The sequence below is a fragment of the Penicillium roqueforti genome (genome assembly GCF_015533775.1).
Source record: "Penicillium roqueforti strain LCP96 04111 chromosome Unknown scaffold_11, whole genome shotgun sequence".
In the NCBI taxonomy this organism is placed as follows: Eukaryota; Fungi; Ascomycota; class Eurotiomycetes; order Eurotiales; family Aspergillaceae; genus Penicillium; species Penicillium roqueforti.
In genome coordinates this window covers 622,739-649,852 of record NW_024067575.1, presented here as the reverse complement: position 1 = coordinate 649,852, position 27,114 = coordinate 622,739, and the positions used below count along the sequence as shown (strand labels likewise).

The 27,114-nt window shown below is 49.5% G+C and overlaps 9 protein-coding genes across 9 annotated transcripts; 6 read left to right on the top strand and 3 right to left on the bottom strand.

Moving 5' to 3' along the window:
* Positions 1 to 491: 491 nt before the first annotated feature.
* On the bottom strand, positions 492 to 1,927 carry LCP9604111_5125 (glutathione S-transferase family protein; the record flags this gene model as incomplete). Its single annotated transcript, XM_039072901.1, has 3 exons — positions 492 to 1,497; positions 1,565 to 1,703; positions 1,777 to 1,927. The coding sequence occupies 3 exons, from the start codon at positions 1,925 to 1,927 to the stop codon at positions 492 to 494; spliced, it is 1,296 nt and encodes a 431-aa protein (XP_038929096.1).
* Positions 1,928 to 9,090: 7,163 nt separating this feature from the next.
* On the bottom strand, positions 9,091 to 9,880 carry LCP9604111_5124 (uncharacterized protein; the record flags this gene model as incomplete). Its single annotated transcript, XM_039072900.1, has 2 exons — positions 9,091 to 9,599; positions 9,652 to 9,880. The coding sequence occupies 2 exons, from the start codon at positions 9,878 to 9,880 to the stop codon at positions 9,091 to 9,093; spliced, it is 738 nt and encodes a 245-aa protein (XP_038929095.1).
* Positions 9,881 to 10,743: 863 nt separating this feature from the next.
* zrfB (low-affinity Zn(2+) transporter ZRT2) lies at positions 10,744 to 11,799 on the top strand (the record flags this gene model as incomplete). Its single annotated transcript, XM_039072899.1, has 1 exon — positions 10,744 to 11,799. One exon carries the CDS (start codon positions 10,744 to 10,746, stop codon positions 11,797 to 11,799), a length of 1,056 nt encoding a protein of 351 aa, XP_038929094.1.
* Positions 11,800 to 12,363: 564 nt separating this feature from the next.
* On the top strand, positions 12,364 to 14,229 carry LCP9604111_5122 (uncharacterized protein; the record flags this gene model as incomplete). Its single annotated transcript, XM_039072898.1, has 6 exons — positions 12,364 to 12,492; positions 12,602 to 12,651; positions 12,709 to 12,825; positions 12,890 to 13,041; positions 13,125 to 13,493; positions 13,544 to 14,229. The coding sequence occupies 6 exons, from the start codon at positions 12,364 to 12,366 to the stop codon at positions 14,227 to 14,229; spliced, it is 1,503 nt and encodes a 500-aa protein (XP_038929093.1).
* Positions 14,230 to 14,695: 466 nt separating this feature from the next.
* Positions 14,696 to 15,195, top strand: fkbp3 (peptidylprolyl isomerase family protein FPR2; the record flags this gene model as incomplete). The annotated part of the gene is made up of 2 exons (XM_039072897.1): positions 14,696 to 14,925; positions 15,030 to 15,195. The coding sequence occupies 2 exons, from the start codon at positions 14,696 to 14,698 to the stop codon at positions 15,193 to 15,195; spliced, it is 396 nt and encodes a 131-aa protein (XP_038929092.1).
* Positions 15,196 to 15,414: 219 nt separating this feature from the next.
* Positions 15,415 to 16,497, bottom strand: LCP9604111_5120 (cytochrome b5-like heme/steroid binding domain-containing protein; the record flags this gene model as incomplete). Its single annotated transcript, XM_039072896.1, has 1 exon — positions 15,415 to 16,497. The coding sequence occupies one exon, from the start codon at positions 16,495 to 16,497 to the stop codon at positions 15,415 to 15,417; it is 1,083 nt and encodes a 360-aa protein (XP_038929091.1).
* A 499-nt stretch (positions 16,498 to 16,996) lies between these two features.
* LCP9604111_5119 (PP2C family serine/threonine-protein phosphatase) lies at positions 16,997 to 18,211 on the top strand (the record flags this gene model as incomplete). Its single annotated transcript, XM_039072894.1, has 5 exons — positions 16,997 to 17,092; positions 17,151 to 17,260; positions 17,320 to 17,614; positions 17,674 to 17,776; positions 17,832 to 18,211. 5 exons carry the CDS (start codon positions 16,997 to 16,999, stop codon positions 18,209 to 18,211), a joined length of 984 nt encoding a protein of 327 aa, XP_038929090.1.
* A 900-nt stretch (positions 18,212 to 19,111) lies between these two features.
* Positions 19,112 to 20,065, top strand: LCP9604111_5118 (acetamidase/formamidase family protein; the record flags this gene model as incomplete). The annotated part of the gene is made up of 1 exon (XM_039072893.1): positions 19,112 to 20,065. One exon carries the CDS (start codon positions 19,112 to 19,114, stop codon positions 20,063 to 20,065), a length of 954 nt encoding a protein of 317 aa, XP_038929089.1.
* Positions 20,066 to 22,250: 2,185 nt separating this feature from the next.
* Positions 22,251 to 25,267, top strand: LCP9604111_5117 (ATP-dependent helicase; the record flags this gene model as incomplete). The annotated part of the gene is made up of 2 exons (XM_039072892.1): positions 22,251 to 22,619; positions 22,679 to 25,267. The coding sequence occupies 2 exons, from the start codon at positions 22,251 to 22,253 to the stop codon at positions 25,265 to 25,267; spliced, it is 2,958 nt and encodes a 985-aa protein (XP_038929088.1).
* Between the last annotated feature and the right edge of the window lie 1,847 nt (positions 25,268 to 27,114).

Sequence of the window (27,114 nt, the reverse complement as noted above, 5' to 3'; positions counted from 1 at the left end):
AGCTACCCCTTGTTTTGCATATCGACCGATGAAACCTAAATGCCAGGCCCTTCCAGCTTCAATACAACAAGTTGAATACAAGTCAAAATACTACGAGGACACTATTTAGGGCTCCCATGGTTGAATGTACGAGAGATGTGAAGTGCCGAGTTAGGGCTTGCGAGGAATGCCAGGATACCACATTGATATTTGACAAGAATGGATGTTTCCGAGGTTTTTTCGAGGCCTCGATGATTTTTTCCATCGCCAAAGGAATATTGCGTTCTTTGGAATAAATTGAGTTCGATATAAATTCCAGAACAAAGGAGACGTTTCAAGTAGAGGACCAAAACAAAGACCTGCAGTTCTGATGTGACGAGGAACCGTACGAAGGCCAACACAATACAAAGGATAGAACGCAATGCTATCGTACAGTCTTAGCTTTCACCCAAATGATAAAACAAAATACCGACCCCGTAACATCCACAGAACAAGCGTAAAGACTTCAGCGCTTAGAACGCGCCCAGGAAGTCAGCCGCCGACCCAGGATCAAGCTGTAGCACACCGGCATCTTCATCAAGATCCTCCTCTTCCTGGACACCCCCAGTCGAGAAAGAAAGCAAGCCCACATGAACCATATACCCAACGAGAGCAGCCGTCCCCGCAACAGCAGTCGCAACAGACAGCAACATATCCTTGTTACTCGAATCGGCATACGAAGACAGGACCTGTTTCTCCACCGCGCTAAACCCCGAATCAGCCTCAACGACCTGCTTCAACCGCCTGTTCTGGCGCACCTCGCGCAAGAACGGCGTGTTATCAGCCAGCGTGTTGAGGAGTGTAGACCCGACAGCGGCGACGGAGATGCGCTCCGGTGCGCGCCACGGCAGGGCAGCTGTCCCCGTGGGCTGGAGAGCATATTTAGCATCGACAGGCGCGTCGCCGAAACAGCGACTGCACATGCGCTCCGTGTACGCCGCCAGCAGCGGGGCCTTGATGCGCATTGCGTCGCGCAGCCAGGGGAAGACTAGCTTCGGGACGAGCGCCAGCGACAGGTAGCCCAGCGCGAGACAGTCCAGCGAGGAGGGGTTGTTGTTGTCGTCGGCGGGGAGCAGGCAGGTCTTGGTGCGGGCGAGCATGGCTTCGAGCGGCTCGAAGAAGTCGGCTGTTAGGGCTTCCAGGCGGAACTGGTTTGTTTGCGCGGTGCGGCCGAGGAGCTTGGAGACTGTGTCGCGGGGCTGCTGGATCAGGTTGCTGGGGATTTGGCCGGATGCTACGGCGGCGGAGTGCTCGCGTTTGCGCTGGTCTTCTAGTGCTTGCAGGTCTAGTGAGGAGAGGCCGAGGTGTTCCGTGCGGGTTTTGGCGGCGCCGTGCAGCTTAGGTGGGAGGATCCATTGGTTTGGCCATTGGAGGAGAGAGCCGTACGCTGGGGATGTGTTGGCGTAGTAGTTCTGGCTGGTTACGTAGAGGTACAGGTCGATGAGGGATTGGCCGCGAGATTCGATGAAGGAGGAGAAGCTGAGGGGAGGGGTTATTGTTAGTATTTTGTGCTTCTCACGCCGTTGTAGAGGTGGGAGTTGCGTACGCAACGCTATCGGCCCTTTGCACTTTGTCTAGGTTTTGATCCAGGTTCCATGCTCCCTCCGAGTATTGGCGGAGATAGTCGACGATGTTCTGGAACCGGCTCACCCAGACGGAGCCATTCTGGAGAGCGGGGAGCTCGCCTATTGGTAAATCATTTGTTAGCTGTCTGATTCCGGTGATGCTTTTTTTTTTTGTTCCGGTCACGTCACTGACCTGTTGGGGACACGGATGGATCGCTGCTCGCGATCAGCTCCCACGAGTCTTTAGGGAGGACCTCGGCACAGTATGCAATTGCAGCAAGGCATGGTGCGTCAATTGAGGGCAGCGAAAAGGCCGGGCCCCATACATGCAATTGTAGTACCATGGTGGCTTTGCGCTTGGAGAAGAATGGACATCCGCGATTGATTTGGGCCGGCGAATCACGTGTGTTTGTCCTCGGCTTGATACATGGCTTCTATAACTACATGTCGAGATACAATGTTTATTCACATCAATCGAGCTTGGATTGTTTGTAGATGTGATCTTCATGAAATCAGATAAAAATCCCTCACTCTTCTCCAAAATGGTCCGTTCTCGTTTAACCATAGTACGATGTATATATAGCACGTACCAGGGCCATGCCATCTTCAACATCCAAGTCAAAATAGAAATAAATAAAAACAATAAAGTGTCACGCTAACCCCCAAGCTTCTTGGAAGTCATTATTAAATAAAATAAAAAACAAGATGTGGCTTGAATTACGAACTAGGCAACGCCGTTCCATTCTGGCATAATCATTGATAATTAGCTCAGTATCTCGTTTTGGATAGATTGCCAACCTTCCCGGATTGGAATGCCAGGGATTCTCGGCCAGGGATTCTCGAGACGGCAAATCGGACATGTATATCTTTCACTGCCCCAAAGCATACTCCCTACTCGACCCGCTACTCCCGAAGGTCCGGGCATCAATCTCACTCAGCCGGGTAAAAAGTATTGACGTCAAACTCAACGGGCCTCAGTCGTACGACGCAGGGCATCTAGAACATTAAGAGCCTCAATATTCATATTCACCGCCTCGTGGCACAGCTGAGCACCGGCAATAGCGCCCAACGCATCCGTGGTGTACTTATTTCCCGCAAGGTTCCTCCTGCCCAAGACAGGATCCTTGGCCGCCGTATACATCACGAGATTCCCATTACAAGACTCCATATCTCCGGTTATCCGACTATAGTGATATGGATACCCAGGGGATGACCTCATTCGGCGCACGTGGCTATACAAGCCCAGGTGGGCCACGGACTTGTCAACCGGTGCCTTGGAAGGGTTTCAGGGTTAATTTCAGAAGCACAGACGTCCCCAAGGGCCTGAGACACGTTGAGTCAAAACTTTAGGAATCGTTAGTTTGATTAAATATGGAGATTGTCAGGGCGAGCGTTACGGCCGGAAGCTTACTTTCTCCTAGGTACTTCCTAGATTGTAACGCCTGAAGTGAAACAGGAAGGGAAAAAAGTCAATTTGATACAAATCCATGGAAGGCGTCGCGGATAACAACGGATATACCACAAAAGTGTATCGGGTTGAGGGGTAGAGGCGGGGGCAGACACTTGGGAACACTATCTGCGAGATCCATTGGACACAGATTGCCGGGATTTCTTCAATGACGACGACATGCAACTTTATCGGTCGAGTGATGGGCCAACGGTGAACCAGGATACCAGCACGCCCACCTGTGGGGATGGTCTAATGACAATCACTGCTCGACTATGGATGATTGGTTGTAATTGGTTAGAAGAAGCAGTCTGAGCATGGAGCATTTGTTGGTCCAGCTAGTACTGTACTGGAACTAGTAACAATAGTGAGGCCAACCTCCACTTTGCTATACAACTCGTAACAGGAAAATGCAGGGCACGTACCAAACCTGGAAGCGCTCGGACGGGGCCAAGCTCGTATCTTCCTTCCTTCTCCGCTCGGCCGTTTAGCGTTTAATGATAGTATTACGAGCTAAATATACACACGCTAGGGAAGGTGTCGATATGTCCTAGTCTGGCGAATATTGGATTCCGTGTCGAGTTGAATAGTATGGTGTGATTTGAGACTAGGGTTGAGTCGGGTGCAATATGGCATATGATACCCGATATATATACGGATTGCACAATATATATGTAAGGCCATGTGGCCATGCATCGTACTCGATCCGGCACATGCGCTGTAAACCATAATGGGAGGCTCGATAAGGATCGCGTCAGATCAAGGCTACTTCAGATCTTATGATGGAAGAAGTGCATGGGCAATCTGCAGATCTCTAGATTGGTCTATCGACCAGTGAGTCATAGTTGACGTGTATATTCGACCTCCTCGTATCTGGGGTGTTGATTAATGAATGGGTGAAGTATGCGTCGATTCGACTACCGCGACACCCGCCTTCGTGAGATCCCTGCTAGCTTCATGACTAGTGATTGCTGCGGGATGCTGCCTGATTAGTGAAACGGGTCAGGTGGGTGTCACCCGCAGTTTCCCATCTCGTTTATGCACGACATACGTGTGGACCATACGCAATTAAGTAAATGCAACGTTCTAGATAAAAGACAAATTGCTCTGTTGGGTATACTAAGTCTATGATACATGTCGATTCGGATTGGCCAGATGCAGGAAAGAAAGGAAAGTCAGAAAACAGAAAGGGAACAAAAACAGGATTAAAAAAGAATTCCAGGCAGTCAAGATGAACAGGTCACAACGGCAGGAAAAAGAAAAGAAAAAAAAAGACACTGTGACCAGCAACCAGTGAGCGACCGAGTTGATCCGAGGTACCAAGACAGGAGGGGTTGGCCAATTAATGCGCGGCGGCTGAGGAGCTGCACCTTCTCCGCATCTGCACGTCACAGATGGTCAAAGATCGAACAGCTGAAACAAAAGCCCCGCAGACGACCGGTGATCAACAGTGTCGAGAGTTGAAGTGGGACAAAGAGCAAGAAATAGAAAGGCTATTAATGCACGAGGGGTAGCGCCGGCGCTAGGTCCCATAGCGAACGAGTTAAGGTTGCTGAAGAGCGAGAGAACCAAGCAAAAGAGAATTAAAAAGTGTGTCCGAGGCCCATTCGAAACAAGTTTTTCAGCGCGCGTAGAGCTGCGATGGCTCGCGAGGCGTCGAAGTAAAATGTCAAGAGATGTGAATGGACGGTGGAAGAGCGAGCGCTCTCTTTGTGTTGTCCGTCTCAAACCCCAACTTTAAGCAAGGGCGTCCTTTGTTTGGGCGGAACGTAGTGGAAATTAGGTGTTGAAAGTCCGAATCGAAACAAAGGATCGCAGGTAAGAGCCGAAACTAGGTCGAAGTCGAGGTCGTGAGATCCATGCTGAGGGTCCAGGTCGTGGGCGGATCTGGGAGGACCAGAATGCGCCAGAGTCATCATGTTCGTTGAGAAAAGGGGACTGTGGACTGTTTATTTCGGCAGCGGAGGCAAAGGGCCCTTAGGAGGAGGACCGGGGCATGGAGGGAACTGAGAGGATCCGATGGAAGGCATTGTGGTTGGAAGGTTGGAGGTTGGAGGTTGGAGGTTGAAGGTTGAAGGTTGAAGGTTGGAAGTTGGGAGTTGAAGTTAGGAGGTTGAGAGTCGATCGTAGTTCTGACAACAGACTGGAAGACTGATGGGCTAGTATATGTAGCAAGATACGATGTGAGTAGAGTAGATTTGGATGGAGAGAAGAAGGGGAAGAAAAAAAGTTAACCGGAGCAGGACTCTTATAGAAATCGTCTGCCTTTCCCCCAACCTTTCCGGCCAACCACTAATTACAGACTAAATTAGTTCCTAAAATCCCCATCGGACATCCCTGCCATGAACAGGAGGCTGAGTATCCACCTGATCTGACGTAGGGAATTTTATTGCGATTTACTTGCTCGAATTAGCCCGGGTAACGGATGAATAATGCACCCCAAGTGGAAATCCAATGGAAAATTCCCATTTTTTTCTAGAAGCTCTCCACTACTTCTGTGGCTTGTGTTTCCTGTGAACCACTAGTGGAGGAGAGCGGAGGAAAATGAGACACAGTAATTAGACATCTATGCCGTGCTACCTGAGCAATATCCATAGTACCAATGCAGTCCAGCATATATGGGCTCACTTATGCAGCTCCCAAATTTATATTCAGGTTTCACAACCCCCCTCTGCGTATATACTCAATCATGAAACCACGCGAGATGACAACTAGTAAAGGGCAATCTCCCGTGGGCCCACCGAGGCTCCATAGAGACGGTTTCTTGATGCGGTGAGAACGACTTTTTTTCTATTTTTCTTTTTTGAATATGTCATCTTATTAGTTGTGCAACTGTACAGAGTACTGCCGTAATTGGAATATGATAAACGGCAAAGGTCCATGCACATTCATCCTGTATGACTCAATAGGAGAGAACAGCAAGACGTTAGGGCACAACACGTGCATGTTTGCAGATCCCGAGAGCGAAGGAGCGTTAGCGGGAGAGAAAAAAAGCAAAGGGGAAAAAAGGAAAATAGAAAAAGCAAAAGAAAAAAGAAAAAGAAAAAGAAAAAGAGAATTTTCATTCTTTTTAGGGTCAAACGGGATGGCCGATTCGTATTGATTACACTAAAAGGGTGTGACAGCCGAGTTCCCAAGATGCTGGGATTGTAGAATAAGGATAAGCCTGCTCATCCGGCATCCCAAACAACCTGATATGACATATCAGACACGCGCTATTTCTGCCAGTTTAGCCTGATACTTATACGCCATCCAGATAGCAACAAACAGGGTGGTACGGTCTCAGGGGCCGACGAGAAAAGACGGAAAAAAAAGGATAAATAATTCCAAAATAAATAATTCCCAAAAATAAAAATAAAATAAAATAAAAAAGCAAGAGGCAAAAGCAAAGCAGGCTTGAAATCTCGAATCGAGGACCCATCCTCAACCGTGGTTTCTACCCGTGCTACCAAACAAATAAAGCCGTGATTGAGACATGCAAGAATAGAAAAGAACTCTTTGGGGTAATGCATGTCAGTCCCTTAACCCACGGGTTTCGCATTTACTTCTCCGTAAGCACTTCGGCTATTATTACATTTCATTATATGCTTCGTACCCCGTACATAATTCCTTATCGTTTGCTCCTCCCGCTTAGGCCCTCCGGGGCTCTAATAACAATATGTAATACAGATAAAAGCCGTTTTGGGTCGTTTAGCGTGTACCATCATCTCCGACGGATTACAGAGCCGATCAGCCTCCGCCTATAGTAGGTGTGGCTGATAGTCCCTAGGTATGATCGTCTTACTGCAGAGGACTGTGCATTGCACATCATCATTTGGAAAGCATGCAGAATAGCGTCGTACATCTGGAGAAGGATGGATCCTTGTACTCCGTATGCAATATATGACCCCAGTCCTTATGTTTATTGGCTATTGGTGAGCATTGCATCGAGAGGGGTTTGTCCAACTTTTCCTTCATCTTCTTAGTGGTTACATTGTGCACATCACTGGGCCTGGTGTTTCACGGTGGAAGATCTACTTCACCCCTGGTGTGGCGTTCATGGCGTGATTATTATGGGTAGCGGTTACTTACTTCGTTGAATGTGTGTAGTGTGGTATGCACTGAAGGTCGAAGTGTATATAAGTATATAGTGTACTCCGGACGGACTATGCAGTACTACTTACCTAGAAATTCCCTAGCTTCGGGGTGCTTACAATCTTCCCCGGAAATTACCTGGCCCTAACATATGTACTGCAATGGTCACCCGTTACATTCCGCCATCATTCCCTGTTTTTGGCCCTTTTGAAATCACGGCAAATCCAGGCAGAGGGATTATATTACTGATTGTACTCCGTACTCCGTACTTCTGGAAATCCACGCAGATGCACTCCGCCCTATATAGTAAGCCCGTGCTAATCTAGAATTCTCACATGCCCTATGTTGCAAATGCAGGTATAAAACATATAACGGTACCCGGGATTTGCAAATGAAACCCCCGCATATACTCAAAGGGGTAGGTAAAAGGAATTACAAATGCTATGATAACAATTGGACTCCGTACGGAGTACTCGGTACGTTACTCCGTAGCAACAGCATAATTTGACTAGGCCTACCGCGTCCGATGAAATGTACGGAGTCCAAAGTGGGGCAAAGTGGCAAAGATACATCTGTACCTTGGAAAGCTGTATGCGACCACACGGGTGTACCTGAGCTAAGGGTCGGCGAACCAAGAAAGGGGAAAGAAAAAAGTGGGAAAAGTGGCAAAAAAAAAGGGCAAAACGCACATGGGAGAAAACTCTACCCATGAACTAGCGGACCGCAGACTTCAATAAACGAGCCCAATTAGGCAAAGTCAGCTCCACTTGGATTTCCATCTCACCGTTCCGCACCGTTGGAAATAAAAGCTGTGGAGTTGCGATTTGAAGTCGGAGATTTATGACGAGTTCAGCTTGCTACTAGTAAAGAGATCGGAAGTTACCCCTGATCGTGCTACGATCGGTTTGAGATATCTGATATGGCCTGTCTATTGGCTGTTGATTTAGAGCCAAGGGATTTTAAAGAAGAGATCTGAGGTTGAGTACACATACACTATAAAATATAGTTCAACCAAAAAACCCTTTTTAGCCATGTGATTTGTATTAAATTTTCGGTACTGAGGCTTATGCCCCCGAACCCAGCACATCGGGACCAGAATACATACTTCCCCATTAAGAAGGTGTTGGTTGGGGTCACGGGACAAGACGGAGACGGGCTGTTTCAGGTCAAGGCTGAAGCTCCACTTGAGAATCTTCTAGCTTGCCTTCTGGAAGTTGCGGCCCGAGGTTGAGAGCCCATAGTTACCACATAGGGTTTTCATATGTGGAATCAGAATGTCTCCGAAGTAATTGGAATATTTCCATGCCCTTGTCCGTGTTCTCTGCCGTGTCACGAATGCGACCGAGACATGCAAAACGAGAATCATTACGGAGTACAGAGTAAAAAAGTCAATATCACATTATGTCTTATTGCATGCAGATCATCGAGATGTCACTATTTGCATGCACCCGTGTCTCGTGGTTGTCATTTCCATCTCAGCGGCTCTGTCTGCCGGCACCGTGCCTGAAGAAGTCATCCGGGGAGTCTGACAGCCTGCCACTTGCGTGACCTGTCTGATCTTCGGAAACCCACCTGCCCATCATAAAATAACATTACACAGTGCAATTCATTTCGCGGTAGTGGCAAGGTTTAGGCTCTCATCAGGGACACCTAGTCTCGTAGATCAAGGAGTTGACAGACCGCACGACATGGGTCCCTGAACCTATGATTCAACAAGATGAAACAAAATATCTCTCCCGTTTGCAACAGGGACCGATGAAGCACAATTTTGTGACGTTTGCAGGGAGTTTGAACATCACATCACTCATAATCGTATTCTGTGCTTGACAGTGCGGGCAGTGCGGGCAGTGTCACAGGGTCATGTGCCACTGATCATCCCACCACGGCTGCCCACAGTACGAGGTTGGGAAAGCTTGACAGTAAGCAAGGTCCCTGTCAGCCACACTGATAATTGCCAGGCCCACAAACGCTAGCTATCTAGCTTGATCAATCGTCGTCAACCGACGCCTGGGCTTGGGTTGAAATCCATTCTTCCATCAGAGGCCGATTCGACTCAGATGCCGCAGCACTTGGTCTGGCTTTGTCGCCCTTGCGGGTGATCAATAGACATAGCACCCATCCATGGATAATGAAGCTCTCATAATGCGTGCTAAAACGGAGCTTCTTTTCGTCACTGCCAGTCGTGTCTTCAGGTGGCACCTGGCCTTCCCTGGTTGTCCTCCTTCTCTTGCTCGACCGACGTCCATTCCCTAGGGCAACTTCATCCGCAGATTCGGGAATATTATGCAATTCCAGATCAGGTTCACTGTCACTCTCGATCATGATTTCGCCATCTGAGTTAACCTTGGCAGCTGTATCGCCCGAGACATGGTCTGGTGCCACCTCCATTTGTACGTCTTGATCTTCATTATCCTTCCCCTGGAATGTCTTGCTGCGCGTGAGGAGCGAATGGCGGGTACGGGATTGGCGAAGGAAGATGGCCACTTCGAAGTCATCTAGGTAGTGTAAGATACTTGATTCGTTATACAGAGATAGAGAGGTCTATACCTTCTATAATGACATCCTTGACTGGCTTGCCCTTCTTGCGCAAGAACAACCGCTCATTCTCTTCACGCAGCTTCGGAAGGACCGACGGTCGAACGGCAGCGATGACGCGCGGGAGGACAGGATCGCGAGAGTCCAAGAGCCATCGTGAATCGGGTGGGTATTCGAGATAAATGCGACATTCCAGTACTGAGTATTTGCTGATGCGGAGGTATCGTCGAATAGGTGCCATGTTCGAATGTGCTGCGCAAGGGCGCGGTCGAGTTCCCTATGACCTCAAGACCATTGCCAAGCGCTGTTGCCGCCGACCTCTGATTGGCGATCGAGACGCGTGCAAGGGGCTGAAAGGACTCTTGCCTCAAGGGGCTGTCAACCACGTTCCTTCAAAACCTTCGAATCATTCCAGTCTTCCTATCCTATTCCATACAGAATGAAAAGATGGAACAACGACCACGGAACACAGGAAAGACCTCATTTCCTATACACGTGACTTGATCACCGCGACCGCAATCGGATACTGACCCCCAAGGTCCTCAACACGCTAGTGTTAGGTACCGGGTACTTTCGGATGCAACCAAAATTGTGTGGGCGCTCAAGTACCTGGTACCGGTCCGATGGAGTAGAAAAATCAATCCTTGACGTCTTCGCACTCCCAAGGTCCCCATGGATCCCCTCCAGTGCTACTTCGTGATTAATGTAATCAAAAACCCGCAAATTCTGATTCGGTTTTGATTCTGTCTTTCCTTTAAAGGAACTCGTTGATTTATTATCTATACGGTTAGGTTCCCTCAGAAAAGCAAGCCTCTATTTCCTTCTCGATATCTTCCGTTCAATCAGTATCAAAGTCAGGATCTCCTGGTAATTGCATGCATGGTTAGTGGATCAACGACTCATCTCGCCTACCATCGAGGACCTTGGGGATTGCAGTCAAGCCTCGCACATTCTCCCCTCAACTAGATCACAAATCCTTCTCTCCTCCATTGGACAACTTGCACAAGTCGTGTGTATTCTGTTCACTTCCATTGGCTCCTAAACACATCCTTCTCGTCCCACCTCTACACTTCCCCATACTTCTCGTATCACCAATAAACCGAGATGGAATCTTTTTCCACTCTCCTCAAGCGTGAGGACGCTTGTGATTCCGGGAATGAGTTCGACGGCCGGATGGGCCTGCGGATCTCTTCCGTCTTTGTGATCATGGCGGGCTCCATGTTTGGTGCCTTGTTCCCGGTCTTCGCCCGTCGCTTTAGCAAGAATGGTGGATTTCCCAAATGGGCCTTTTTCGTCGCCAAGTACTTCGGATCTGGTGTGATCATTGCCACTGCTTTCATTCATCTCTTGGGTCCGGCGGAGGAAGCCCTGAAAAATGAGTGCTTGACCGGTCCAATTACTGAGTACAGCTGGGTGGAGGGCATCATCCTCATGACCATTGTTGTCCTATTCTTTGTGGAGCTGATGGTTATGCGTTTCTCGCACTTTGGCCAAGGTCATGTGCACGACGAGGAAGGCAATACCCACACCCAACTCGATGATCACTCTATTATCAACGAAACCAACGAGCCGAAGACTCACATGCCAGGCGAGGATCACCTTGGTCATACCCTTGAGCATCACGATAACAACAGCGACTCCGAGAACGACATCCAAGCGGTTGAGGATTATGCCGCTCAGCTTACTTCGATCTTCATCCTGGAGTTCGGCATCATCTTCCACTCTGTTTTCATCGGTCTCACTCTTGCAGTGTCAGGCGCCGAGTTCATTACCCTTTACATTGTGCTTGTCTTCCATCAGACCTTTGAAGGACTTGGTCTTGGTGCTCGTCTCGCTACAGTTCCCTGGCCCAAGTCGAAGCGCAACACTCCCTACTTCCTAGGCCTTGGCTTCGGAATCTCGACTCCGATTGCCATTGCCATTGGCTTGGGTGTTCGAAACAGCTACCCGCCTACTGGACGAACCACACTCATCGTCAACGGTATCTTTGACTCTATCTCCGCTGGCATTCTCATCTACACTGCCCTCGTTGAGCTTATGGCACACGAGTTCATGTTCAGCCCCTCCATGCGCCAGGCTCCCCTCCGCGACGTGCTGATTGCCTTCTTCCTTCTTTGTGCCGGAGCTGCCCTCATGGCGTTGCTTGGAAAATGGGCTTAGAGGGGTCTTTGCTTCCATGATGATGAGAAAAGTTATGGGGACACTCTTCTCTCCTAATAATGTGTCATGTCTTTGCTTTTTCTTTGCCAGTTTTTTTTATTATGGTCAGATATTGTCTGCATCTGTGCTATCCACGGGATCCGGAGCAGTTTTAGCCATTCGTCTATCCGGCGTTATTTTAGCGAATGTATCGCCTTCTTAAGTTCATGAATAATAATTCCATCAGAACTATTCAGGAACAGTCAAATAGTAGACACGTGCTTATCCGAGGTATACCAAGCCCTACCCCGAGGTGAACCGTGGATAAGCAATTAGGTTAAATTCTATACCAATCAGAACAATCAAAAGACGCCTCAAAATACCCCTAGCATCCGCTTAACCATTTCCTCCATAGGGCTGCTTCCTGACTGGGATTCCCCGCTCCAACTCGTACAGCAGGTGGAAAATGGGATAAAGAGGAGAGAATTACGAGGGGTGCGTGACACCCTTTGTTTGTTCCCTCTTTCCTTCTGAAAGGGCCACAGTTCCAACCTTTTCCAACTCCCATCTCTCAAGGCTGTCGAAATGGCTTCGGCAAGCGACTTGACCGCGCTCCCTAAGGCTGCGACTCAAGATAATATCGACCAAGTTGACTCTGCTCCTTCATCGGGTATGTCGTTGAAGCAACAAAGTCTGTCAGACCTCTTCACTATTGTGAGTACTTCATCCTAGCCTATTCATACCAGATTTCTTCTTGCTTTCCCCGCACTCGCGGCTCAAGTTAGCGAATGACAGACTGACCAAAGTGGATACTATTCAATAGTTTGCAAGCGGCTTCGCTCTGATCAGCGATGGATACCAGAACAATTTGATGTGGGTCGAGCGATTGTCCCCATGCACGACTGTATCTAACCACGGAACATCTCATAGGACTATGACCAATGTCCTTCTCAAAAAGGAATATCCTAAGGAGTACACTACCACGGTCAGCACGCGCGTTTCGAATGCTCTACTTGTTGGCGAAGTCATTGGGCAGGTTGTTATTGGGTACGCACGAAACAATGCTGATTAAGGCTATGGACGAGTTCTGATGACTGATATTCTATACTAGACTGACATGCGACTATCTTGGCCGTAAGACCGCCATCGTCTTTACAACCCTTATGATCGTCGTCGGAGGTATCCTGGCCACGGCCTCGCATGGCGTTACCATCGATGGTATGTTCTGGATGATGACGGTGGCCCGTGGCGTTGTCGGATTCGGTAAGTGACCCTCGATATATTTGCCTTGCTTGTATATCTCAAAACTATCATTCCGAGTTGTGTACTCTACTAATCATCCTCAGGCGCCGGTGGCGAGTATCCAGCCTCTTCAACTTCCGCCTCGGAAGCAGCAAACGATCTAACCCCGAAGCACCGTGGCCCAGCGTTCATCATGGTAACCAACTTTCCCCTGTCATTTGGGGGCCCATTCGCGGTGTCAATCTTCTTAATCGTACTCTCAGTTTGCCAGCAGTCCCACTACAGCACCGTGTGGCGGGTGTGCTTTGGCATAGGATGCATCTGGCCGCTGTCGGTGTTTTACTTCCGGATCCGCATGCTGAACTCGGTGCTGTACCGACGTGGAGCGATCAAGAAACACGTACCCTACATGCTCGTGCTGCGGTATTACTGGAAAGCATTGATTGGGACTTGCGGTGCTTGGTTTCTTTACGGTAAGAGACCCCCCCAGTACTTACAGACGTGTAGTTACTAACATATATAGACTTTGTCACTTTCCCCAACGGTGTCTTCTCCGGTACAATCATCTCTTCGGTCGTGCACAACGGCACAATCCTGCAAACAGGCGAATGGCAGCTCCTCCTCGGCGCGATCGCGCTGCCGGGCGTCTTCCTCGGGGCCATTCTCTGCGACCGCCTTGGCCGCAAACCCATCATGATGATTGGATTCAGCGGATACCTGATCTTTGGCCTGATTATCGGCTGCGCCTATGAACGCGTTACTAAGATCGTGCCTCTTTTCGTCGTCTTCTATGGACTGATGCAGAGCTCGGGCAATTTCGGTCCGGGAAATATGCTCGGTTTGATTTCGTCTGAGTCGTATGCTACCGGTGTGCGAGGGACTTGTTATGGGCTCTCTGCGGCTATTGGGAAGGCAGGTGCTGCTATCGGTACACAAGCGTTTCAGCCTATAAAGACTCATCTGGGGAACAAGTGGACTTTTATTATTGCTGCTATTTGTGGCGTGGTTGGGATCTTAGTGACTTACTTCTTTGTGCCTGATTTGACGGGCGAAGATTTGAGGGTGCGTGATGAGAAGTTCCGTGCTTATCTCGTTGCCAATGGCTGGGATGGTGATATGGGCGAGGACGATTTGCAGGCGGCTGCTGATCAGGTCATGGACCCGGGTTTTCGTGATGTTAAATTCGTGAATCAGACGGTGACGGCTTAGAATTGCGGTGCACTGCAATCGTCAGGCATGGCCGAAGGTCGAGAATGGGGATATCATAATATCCCCATATGGCTTCCAAACCCAGTTTCCATATCTCAATTGTTTAGGTAGAACCACTGTGGGATATTCGCATATTTGTAGTCCACGATAACACAATATCTTCAAATCCCGAAGTCTATAGTTACAGCCACCTACGTATCTCCAGTCTGCTTCCTTTGGCGTCGTAATGTATACCAATTAGTGCCTTGTGAGTCCCCTCTCTCGTCTAGTCCAAAGAGCAATGATAAAACCTAGACAATAAGCAATAAATCCCTTGTAGAAATCACCAATTGACAATCATGGACTGCAACCGCAACCATACATGTAAGCTTAAAGCACAGACCAACGCTAAACCTCGGTCCAATCTCCGCCCATCTGTCCACATCTCTCCAATTCCCCTCTCCCCAAACCACCCCATAAACACAAAATGCGTCTCACCTCCATCCTCGTCGCAGCCCTCGGCTCACTCGCAGCTGCCGCCGACCTCGGCATCGAAGTAACCCACGCTGTCGAATGCACCCGCAAGACCGTCAACGGCGACGGAGTTGCCATGCACTACCGCGGCACACTTCAGTCCGACGGATCTGAGTTCGATTCCAGCTACAACCGCAAATCGCCTTTGACCTTCAAGCTGGGTACCGGTCGTGTTATCAAGGGGTAAGTTAAAAGCTGCCCGGGGCTGTTTGTGGATGTCAATCTGCAATTGCTGCTTATTATCCGTTGTTCGCGTGGAAGCTAATTCGTGTGTTCGTTGTATACAGATGGGACCAGGGCTTGTTGGATATGTGCATTGGCGAGAAGCGCACGCTGACTATCCCACCCGAGTTCGGATACGGCGACCGCGGTGTCGGGCCGATTCCCGGCGGTGCGACGTTGGTATTTGAGACCGAGTTGGTCGGTATTGATGGTGTGAAGGATGAGCTTTGAGTGTGCGGTGCTTGATACCTACGTATGTGACTATCTGGGATGGATTTTGATGACAAGGCCGTCATATTCGGCTAAGAACAAATATACCTTTTTGCATGCGATTTATTCTATGATATAGCAGAAGGGTATCTCATTTATGTGGGGTAAGATGTACACTGTATACAAACCGGCTGAACAAGTACAGCGAAGTAAAACAACAATAATAAAGTGGACCATGTATCAGTCCATCGCGTCCAGAGCATTCTCGGTTTGGATATCATGCTCGGAAACCAGAATTCCTACCAGACACTCGCCAAGGATCCCCTCCCAGTTGACCCACGGGTGGATCTCCTGGAACAACTGTGCAGAGTCCTTCCCCGCGCCTCGAAGGAGTTCACCCTTCCCACCTGGATGGTAAGGGGCGTAGGGCGAGATATTGTACACCTTTCCATGGTACGAGGTCCAGGCATCACGACCCTTACGTCCGTGCTGCTCCTTCAGCATTGACGGTGTGACCCGCAAAAGGCCTGGGGGAAGGCCTTCGCCGCGGAGCTTGTTCTTCGGGTTCGCTGCTAGCGCTGCCCAGTCAAGGGGCGAGAATCCCGGCTCCAGAACCACTTTGCGCGATGACGACTTTTTCAAGGATACTTGTGTCGGGGCTAGGGTGCTGCTGCTAAGACGACTGCCGCTCCTCGGTGCGCCTAGGCCGCGCTGGGAGGCGGCTGCTGATGGTGGTGGACCGAGGGAGTTGCCGCTGAGCCGTGGGGGTTGAAGTGTGCTTGTGGGGGCGAGGCGGTTCGCCTGAGTTGCTGGTCGGGGCCGTGGTACTGGGGGAGGAGGCATTAGGGAAGAAGTGCCGGTTGTTGTTGCTCTCGGGGGTATAGATGGTTGTGGTTTTGGAGGGGGTGCGAGGGATGGCTGCGGTGGCGGTTTGAACTTTGGTGCCTCATGGTTTGTCGAAGGTCGTTCCTCTGCTGTTCCATTCACGGTTTGTGGAATGGACGGCATCGCGGCAGCTTGCGATGTCTCGCTTCCGCCGCTGTCTAGGCTGAATGTGGGGACCGCAAGGACGGGGAGTGGTACGCTCGAGGCCGAAGCCTTGGGTGTGCTCTGGGAATCCTCCTCCTCTGTCTCTATTGATGGCGTCGAGGCCCGTGGGCCATGCTTCCGCTGCACAGGCTCGCTTGCGGTGGCAGCAACCGGCGCGTCGGGTTTAGGTTCCGGAGAGGCAAAAGAACGAGGTTCGACCCAGCTGCGAGGAGGGTAACGGTAGAGAAAGTAGCCCGTTGTTGCGATAAGCACACCCACAGCTACCCAACCCATACCGACTAAATCAGAAAGGCAGTGAAAGTGAGAAAAGTAGTCCAGAATGTTGTCCCTGATTAGAATCACAATCTTGCAGATTCGCCGAGAAAATTGGTCCGTGCGCTATAAATATGCAACATTCGAGATATGCTTAATAGAAGGTTAAATACTATTTGGTCAAGTGATATTCAATAATTTTGTTAATTAATTAGACTAATTAAATTGAGACATTTAGAGAAAAAATTGTTATTTTCTACGCTGTCTACCCCCAAGTTCCGAAAAGAACCATTGCAGTCAAATATCAGACATTGCTAGGAAAGAAACTATCTGGGGAGTAAAGGAAGAACTCCGGGGAAGCCATCGGGGAAGCCATTGAAAGCCACCAATTGGATATCGGTAGTAAATAAAACAGCAATCGAAAACAGAACGCGTTCATGATGTCAGTGCCCCATCATCTACATATATCGCGATGGTATGCCCTTAGGAGAGATTGATTCTGTATGCCAACTGCGCAAGCATGGTTGTGGCTCACAAAGCTCTGAGGGACCAGATTTTCCGGAAATCAATTTCTACCTCAGACACAGTCACACTTCTTGATGCCGGGGCTGGTCAAGTGAGTGTCAAGGCGCATAGCCCTCGTACAATTATACTTATCAATAATCAAATGGCAGTCCCAGGGTGGTAGGAAGCATCAAGAGGATCGGAGCACAGTGATCTTTCCCAATCATTTTCCTTCGGAGGTGAAGGACGAAGTTGCATTCTTCGCAATCTATGATGGACAGTAGGAAAAGCCTCAAAATGCGTCCTTTACACTAGTCTCGAGCTGACCAATATCTCCAGTGGTTCTGGATTGGTTTCGGATCATGTTAATGGCTGTTTGCACCACTTGATCGGACAGCATCCGGAGTTCGAACGAGGTAATTGGCCTGCGGCTATCAAAGCCGCATTGGCGGAAGAAGACAGCATTATGTTGGATAGGTTCAAGCATGAATCTGCCGAGCCTGCCATTTCAGGATCGACAGTGGCATTGTGTTGCATTAATCTCACCAAGGGCGAGCTGGTCGTCTCCAATCTGGGCGATTCGCATGTTATCCTGGCCGAGCGGGACCGGAAAACAGAGCACCCGTATCACATCGTGCGCACTGTCGTCAACTCGAGGTGGTTTGAGCGTGGATACTAACAACCACATACTAGCGACGTCTCACAGAGGCCCACAAGCCCTCCGACCCCAGCGAGAAGACCCGAATTGAGAAAGCAGGCGGGCAAGTCAATGACCGCAGCGGTACAGAGCGCATTGGTGGGTTGAGAAAAAGAACTGGCCTCCAAATTGAATATTAACTCTTGAGCGACAGGTTCCTTGAACATGTCTCGAGCCCTAGGCGACCTGCAGTACAAGAATCCGGTGAATAATACCTTTACGGACAACTCCGTGCTGGACCCCGCCGCGTCGGCTAGCAGCCGAACGGAGTCTCGGGGCAACTTCCTATCCAATGACCCCTACATCTCGCGACGGACACTGAACCCAGACCGCCGTTACCTGCTCCTAGTGGTGTCCGACGGAGTTACTGATCGATTGGACGACACAAGCCTGGTTCAGCACGTGATGAAGTTGTCGATGCGGGGAAAACGAGCGAATGAGATTGCACAAGAAATCGCCACCAATAGTGCGAACAAGCCTCACAGTGACAATGCAACGTGTATTGTAGCGATGCTGGATGGAAGGGTATCGTGAGATGTAGAATATTACCTCAATGCCACAAGATATACTCCGTACTTATAGTCCTAGAGTAGTTAGCCGAGTTGGGCAAAGTTCCACCCGGAAAATGTTATGCAGCTGTGCCACTCATGGCCTACCAACGGTTCGCGCCTTCCCCAATGAAGAAGGTGGTTTGGACTATTTTGGAATTTTGGAATATTATTATTTCCTCATATTAAAATCTTTCGACTATTTCTTCTTTTCGATTGTTCCTCCGAGACTGGGGGGAAAGAAAAAAAAAGAAAAAAAATGTATGCAAATCAATCGTGGCGTATTTAGACGGAGAACCCTTGGTGGAATCTACAAACTCGAAGGAAAACTTGGCTTCTCCGCGGCTTCCAAGGGTTTTGTACTTTCGTCCCATTAAATGATGCAATTTGAATTTTATATTGTATAAACTGAATCTAGAACCGCAGTGCATATGCACCCTCTGCACTCCGTATCAAATGCTACAATCGGATCCTCCGTAACCTCCCCCGCCTTCCAAGGGTGCCTTATCGCTTACTGTCGGTCCCTGTTTTATCCAACCAGACCTCGGGATCCTTCGTACACCAATGGAGCTACCGTTGAAAGCAGAGGCTCCGACATGGGGGGGCAGGACCGGTCTGTTGGAAACCTGTCAAACCACTTTAGGCAGGCGACTCAGTCTCGGGGTGGAGCTGGCAAAAAGAAGCATAAGATCCGGCTGTAGCCACCTTCCAGAACGGTCATTCCTGAAGAGGATCTCCCGAGCTCGTTACATACAAATCGCCCGTCTATCCCACGGGTTTTCCTTCTTCCCATTCAAGTCAGATTTTTCCATTTCTGTTGCGTTCAGGACTATCTTTCCATATATTGGATCTCTTTGATCCTGACAGCAACCCTCAAACATCCGACATGGCACCCAAAGAATGGAGCAACTTCCATGTGGGAAGAGAATGTGGCCACCTCAAGTGGTCCCGTCGAAACGTCCCCAAGTTCACCATCTCCTCCGGTGAGACTGTCTCTTTCGATGCCATCGACAGTAGCAATGGCCAACTCAACACATCATCCGAGGCCTCAGCCATCAAGACGTTGGATCTCGGCCTGGCCAATCCTGTCTTCGGCCCGATCTATATGAACGACGCCCAACCCGGCGATGTCCTCAAGGTGGAAGTCCTAGACCTTGAGGTTGCTGACTGGGGCTGGTCCGCCATCATCCCGGGCTTCGGTCTGCTGGCAGACGAATTCCCAGAGCCAGAGATCAAGATCTGGGAGCTGAACCGCGAAGCAGGCTTCGCCCAATTCAAACACATGCGGATCCCCCTGCGTCCTTTCCTCGGTTGCATGGGTCTCGCCCCGGCCAACGACGAAGAACTCTCGACCGTGCCGCCCACAAACGCCGGCGGAAACATGGACTGCCGAGAGCTCAGCGTCGGCTCTACCGTCTTCCTCCCCGTCCAAACCGCCGGCGCCCTCTTCAGCTGCGGTGACGGTCACGCTGCACAGGGCCACGGCGAGGTCTGCGGCACCGCCATCGAAACCCCGATCCGCGCTACCCTCCGCTTCGAACTCCTCAAGAACCAACCCTGGATGACTGCTCCCCAGTTCCAGACTCCCCCTCGTGCCCAAATACCGAACCCTCTTCCCGACCTTGGAACCTATGGTGCTCTCGGTATTGCTCCTGACCTATACGAGGCTACCAGAAGTGCTACTCGGAGTCTTATACAATGGTTGGTGCAGACTAAGGGTCTCACTCGCAGCGAGGCATACATCATTGCTAGTGTTGCTGGTGACTTGCATATTGCTGAAGTGGTTAACGTGCCCAACTTTGAGGTGGCCATGACCCTGCCCTTGGGTATCTTCTCTTGATTTTATTGTCGTTCTTTTTCGAAATCCTTGATTAGTCTCAAGGCATATGTTGACGTGATACCCTCCTGAGAATATTTGTGATTTCATTTCGGTTGGGCATATACTGGTGTGATTGGGGTGATGTATTTGCATGATTCAGACAAGCGTTACTCAAGCGAGCATTATATTCCGAATACGGAGTCTTCTTTTGATCGAGAAATAGCTATTCCATCCGTATGTGCCGTTGCATTGGCACAGTGCCTTTTCTATCCTGGGCCTCTTAACTCGAAGGGCTTGATTCTGGAATCCTCATTGAACAAAGTGATGTCCTACAGACTGTAACGAGGTCCACCTAAAGGGGAATATTCCGCTTGATCCCGGGATAACCCTTGATACGAATCCACCAGGATGTGGGTACTGCTTCTTAGGCGTCGTGTACTCTGTCGTGACGGTCCCAAAATATTAAACCAGTGGGGTCCGGACATGTGTGGATAGCCAAATTGGCCCGTGCATCGATTTATATTGTCTGTCATGTCTGCTGTTAGACACTCTGGATGCTAAGCTTTGCGTGCTATTCCAATATTCCGAGTGTTTGTCCGGCACTAGCTTATAAGTAGCAATTCCTCCGTCTAAGTGAGTATCCGATTCATTTCATCTCGGATCTCAGGGGGGCACAGATTGAAATTGAAATCAGACGACTTGCCTACGTACCTGGTATCCTCTACAGCTTGGTTTCTCTAACCTTGTCGACGGACATGACGTAACATCGCTTGATCTTCTAATATTGTCCACGCCTCGCCGGTAACACACCAGAAACATTGGAGTCACATAGGAAAGACGTATCGGAGTTTTATTTTTGGAACTATCTTAGAGGGAGATAAGGTTCTGCAATCGGCAGGTTCGGTGGACTTGATCGAGAAATACATCCATAGTAAGAAGGTTAACTAGAGTCATGCATAAGATGAATATAGACCCCTAGGGCCTAGGCAAATAAGAATTATGCTCAAGTGATAAGCGAAGGGTAAACACTAAAACGAAAATGGAAGCGAAGCCCAGCACAACACTTTATCGGACCTGCCTTTTATGGACTAATGGCCGCGTCTACTACTATCACCCATCCCGAGACCCTCTCTTCCCTACGGAATACTTGGCCTTCTGGAAACAATGACGGCAGCGCACTCCCGAACTTCGCCACATAATAATGGGCCGTGCATCCTTGAAATGGTCAGGCATGTCCCGCGTTGCTGGAGCGCTTGTATCAGATAGGCAGGTCGGGATCCGGCACGGCGGGAGACATCGGGCCCACTCCTGAAGGCTGAATCAAAATATCGCCAACAGAAGATGGGAAGGGGCTTTGTGAACGAGTCATGCGATGATACATCCGAGGTACAGGAATATAACTATCTCAGTCTTTGTACAAAAGTACAAAAGTACCAATTCCACTTGGTTAGACTTTTCCGCCTTGGTCAAATGCCAATGTGAAATGTATTATTAGTTACATAATGACCAGATGGCTGACGTTAAGGTATCATCCTATGTGTCAATCTGGTGAATTTGCGTATCTCGTGCTGTTCTTAGTGGCACTTGGACTCGTTTATATGCCGAACGAGTGATTTGAAGCCTCACCTGCCAATCTCGGTAATTTCATAGTGGAGTTAGGTAGAGGGGCTGTCAGGCTGAACTAAAGGGGTGGTAAAATGAAAGCCTTATTCATGTATCAATAAATATTCCCATTAGCATGAAGCTTAACATTTGGAAGTGTCGCTAAAAACTCATGTTGATTACTCTTCTTATATAGTGAAAAAAAGTACGAATTTTGAGACTCAAGAGCAGCGCCTACGCTTTTGCTGCAAGAATACCATCAGCATATACCAGAAGACTACGCAAGTGAAAAGTAGGCATAGCTATAGGTAGGATGCCACAAGGTTGGACATAAGCTCCCTCTATTCTAACCGCAATCCATCCACTCTACAGACGTCTTTGGGGCTTGCCGTCTCACAACTATCCCCTCAATACCATCTCTAGGGCTCGTATCTGAATTATCAAATTTTCACAATCGAAGACAGGTAGTTAGCAAGTACTCCGTACCAATCCATTAATTCTTCAAACAGTGTCCTCAATGTAGAGTGGAAGTGTCACATGACGTCGCGTTTTCTCGCGTCTCCCCCTCACAAACACCCGAGGATTGGCAAACACCCCACATGTCATGGATCCGATTTTAGACGGCTTGAATCATGCCCAGCGGGAAGCCGTCACTTCATCTGGCTCAATCCTGCAAGTGCTCGCACCGCCGGGCTCGGGTAAGACAAAAACATTGACCGCACGCGTCGCGTACCTCCTCTCGCACCACGGATACCAACCGCAAGATGTTATATGCTGCACATTCACCATCAAGGCCAGCCGTGAGATGCGGGAGCGGCTCGCAAAACTCATTGGAGAAAAACTCGAATCGCGCTTGATTCTCGGCACCTTTCATTCCATCTGTCGCCGCTACTTGGTCAAGTACGGATACTTGATCGGCCTGCGGAAGGGGTTTGGCATTGCGGATTCGGATGATACCCGCGCAATTATCAGAGTATGAGTAGTACTTTTAAATTATATCAATTTGTTTCTATTCTCTAATTGTCACTACAGAGAACCATTAAACGACTGAAGTCTAGCATTGAAGTCAAGGCGGCGCAAGGCCGAATTTCTCGACATAAAGCACATGGACTCAGTCCTGATGCCCTGGCTGACAGAGCCAAAGCAGAGGAGTTGGAGCTTGTTGATATCTATCGTGACTACGAATCAGCGCTGGCCGCCTCCAATCTCTTGGATTATGATGACCTCCTTCTGCGGTGTGGGGATCTGCTCCGAGACCACCCAGAATGTGTCTCAAATGTGCAGGCCGTCTTGGTGGATGAGTTCCAGGACACCAACATCATACAATATGAACTGATGAACCTCTTCGCATCTAAGAACCGACGGATCACCATCGTCGGAGATCCGGATCAAAGCATCTACGGGTTTCGTTCTGCGGAGATCCAGAATCTCAAGCGGATGCAGCACCGATATTCAAACACGACGGTTGTACTGTTGGAAGACAATTACCGCTCTGCAGGTTCTATCTTGAATGCAGCCCAAGAAGTGATTGAGCAGGATACGAGCCGGCCTGCAAAGGCATTGCTAGCTACGCACTCCTTCGGAACCTTGCCCGTGCTAAGAAGACTCCCAAATCCCAACGCAGAGGCGCAGTGGATGGTACTTGAGATCAAGCGATGTGCAGCGATGACCGGCGGTCTACTGCGCATGTCTGACTTTGCTGTCCTGCTTCGGTCGGCTTCGCTGTCTACACAAATCGAAACAGCTTTTGGAAGGGCGGGTATACCGTACAAGATGGTTGGAGGCAGAAAATTCTTTGACCGAACTGAAGTCAAGATTCTTCTCAATTATATGAGGGTGGTGAGCCATACGGGACATTCGGACGCGTTGATGAATATTGTGAATGTTCCGCCACGAAGAATTGGCGATGAGACAATCAAGCAATTGACTAGCGGTGCGGAGAAGGCCAAAATTCCTCTATGGGACTTCATCAAGGATGTCATCCAAGGGCGTCGTTCGACTGAGAAGAAACTACAAAAAGCTGCAGAGCAGGGACTCTGCGTTCTAATCAATTTGATTGAAGCCTCTAGACAGAAGTTGCAAGAGTGCGAGGATGCATCCGCTCCACGTGTTCTGATTGAGTTCATTGCCGAACGCCTCTCATTCCAAGAATATCTCATCAGAGCATATCCCCTAGACGAAGACAGTCGCTGGGCGAATGTTAAAGAATTGATGCATCAAGCCAGTGAAGTCGCAGCATTCGAGGAGGAGGTTGATAAAGAAATGGATCTCCCTGAAATCGAAGGTGTGCAACAACAGCAGGCACATCCTGGCGAGGAGGCTCTCACTCGGTTCCTGGCGAATGTCGCCTTGGCTACGGAGATTACAACCAAAGAAGAAGCCAAAGAGGGAAACCAACCGCAAGAGAAAGTCACGATTTCAACTATCCACGCTGCTAAGGGCCTGGAGTGGCCAGTCGTATTTGTTCCTGCAGTGTACAACGGGAGCATTCCTCACTCGCGTGCTGAGGTAATAGAAGAAGAGAGACGATTGCTGTATGTCGCGATGACAAGAGCGCAGGCCCTGTTATACCTGAGTGTTCCTATTCGACAACCGCGGTTAGGAGAAGGAGAAGCTGGTGCCACCACTTTGACGCCATTCCTTCCTCCCAAATTGACCAAATCGCGCTTCCGGTCAACGGGGCCGTCTCTCCATGAGAAGGTGGTGTATGCAATTGCCGATATTCTGCGTCGCCCGCGGCCATCTTTAGACGACATTTACAAGGGGCTCGAGTTTCTTCCATCGACGCTGGACGACCGATGGACACCCGAGGGCGAGGAGGACCGCAGCAAATTCGATGGCACATCTACCTCTCACGACGCGTCTGGCGAGCCCAATCCAAAGCGTCGGCGGGCAGACATGAACCAGGGTCCAAAATCGACCACCTACATCTCATCGACCGGGTATACCATGAACAACTCGACAGGGTTTACGATTCCTCCAACTGGTCTATCGGGTTTTACGTCTGCCCGGGATTACATAGCGGCCAACCCCGAACCCCCCGCGGAGTCAGCCTCAAAGGCTGATGCAGATGCAGATGCAGCTGGGACAAACAGACCGAAACCGCTCAGCAGCGCAAGCCGTAAAGACGGACTCACACAGGCAAGCATATCCAACTTTTTTGCAGGCCCAGGATCCTCCCAGAAGAGAGAACCAGTTCTGCCTCGCTATCCACAGCCACCATCGCAGAACCAACGCTCAGGAGCAAGAAGCATTGTCCCATCTACCCTCTCCTCTCACCGTGTTCAGCCACGACCACTTATTCCAACAAGGCCGACCCTGGAGCCCACGGACCCGAATGGTTACACGTGGCTGGCAACTCCATCCAAACCAACAACCCTGAAAGCTGCCAGGATGTCGAAGACGCAGGAACAGAACGGCAATAGTACATCCGCAGGCGGAACAGCCGGGGCAGACGAGGTGAAACCCGAGAGCTCCACCGGGTTCCAGCCGGTGTCGACGTTTCACAGCACGACGATGTCAATGATCCAACAAGCACCGCGACGGACGTTGGGAATTCGGCGGAGCATGAACGGGTGGCAAGACCGGATGAAGCGCGAGGGCGGTGGACAGGCGAGCTGACACGATTTACGATTTCAGGGGAGGCTGGTTCTAGAATCCTGACGGGGATGGGTTATGTTTGTCCACGGGACCAGGTCAGAAGGGCAGAAGGGGTCAGGCAATCCACACGCTTCGCAAGCCCATTGCCGGTTCAGGCGTTGCTAGGGAAGCCCTCCCGGGGTATACTTAGCTTGGAAAGTGATTGACCAGGAAAGGGTTGACTCCAGGGCCAGAATCTCGGTCTAGATGGAATGACGCACATCCGTGCACTACCAACGAGACCATGACCTGTTTATGCATTGCTCTATAGGGAGATGTATATGTACCTAAGTTTCATAATTATTATTTTCCCCATGGGATGACCCCTGTATGAACTGGGGCGGGCAGATCTTCCGATGGAGCCTAATACAGATTAGCCAGGCTGAGGATTATGGACAAGGAACAGAGTGTCGATTTGCATACACAATGATCGAGACGTAAGATTCTGGACCATAGTGGAGTTCCAATTACGGTGAAAGAATCAATAGTTAGCCAGTAGCATGTCGTACAACATAGTATGATACTATATACACGCACTCTGTACAGCCGCCATTGACGCATCCTAGCGGTGTGGGAAGCGAGGAATCCCCTCAACGTAACGATTTATTATTATTTGGTTAGTTATTTGCTATTTTAGTTACACGACCAGTCCGATTCTGTAAATAGGACGAAGAATGGCTGACTCATCATTATTGGAAATAGTACCGGCACAAAGCCCTAGCAACTTCTCTCCTTCATCACTGGCTGCCCTACTTTCGATCGACCCTCTAGGCCAATCAATGCTTCGATCGTGGCAGCCATTACCAGGCACCAAATACGTCAGGGGGAGATGATCCATTCCTAGCTCTTGTCCTCTTTTGGGACTAGTGAGCTGCTCGACGTATGTTCCCCAGAGTGTAGATCGGGGCGAAGCTCAATGTGGAATGGCTTGCTATACAAAAAGAAGTCGTCGCCCTCGAACTATCACTTCATTATCAACCAAACTACAGCATATCAACAACATCACTATTGTCTTCTCTTATATTTTTGTCTTCCTTTATACCTTTTATCTATACCTTTTGTCTATATCTTAATTATTGTCCTTATAATCTCAGTTCAACACTGTGCCTCACGCTCGACGCGTTCTATACATATTCGTTCATCTCTTGATCTTTTTACCTTTTTACTCTCTCTCTTTGCTCTCTACGGAGTACCTCTACCTCTTTTAATACCCTAATATCCCTCTTCCTCGCCATACGCCTTCATCTTTACCTCCTCCACCCTCAAACTACATACAAACCATTCCTACCATTCCTCCACAATGCCACACAAAGTGAACGACTCCAATTCAACACTAGCCAGCAGAGGCAGCAACAATGATCAGGTGGTGGCCACCGAAGTCCGGAGTATGTCAAGTGCATCACATCCCTGTCCCGATCTCCAGATTCAGCCCGAGCTAATGCAGACCCCAGCAACCAATCCCGTCCGCAAACCTCCGGTGATCGTTCACAACAAGGGCGGCCGAATCTACGATGAGACGCGGCCATCTGACTGGGACAAACAACGCTGGAAGTAGTTGTCCTTTACAGTTCGAATTGCCTACGTCCCTATGCATCTCAATTGCTACATCTACATACGGGGCGTTCGGCTGGAGAGCGAGACGCGAATACCACCATTTTACACGCGCGTTACAAAGGCGAAAAAGGGGTCCAGACTAGAAGAAGAGACGAAAAAGCCCAGGAAAAAAGGAAGAAAAGTGAGGCGGTGATCGACCAAGATGGTTCGCGGAGATCATTGGACGCCAAAACCCCCTTTTTTCGCTGCCTCTCGTCACCGCTTGACGCTTTCTC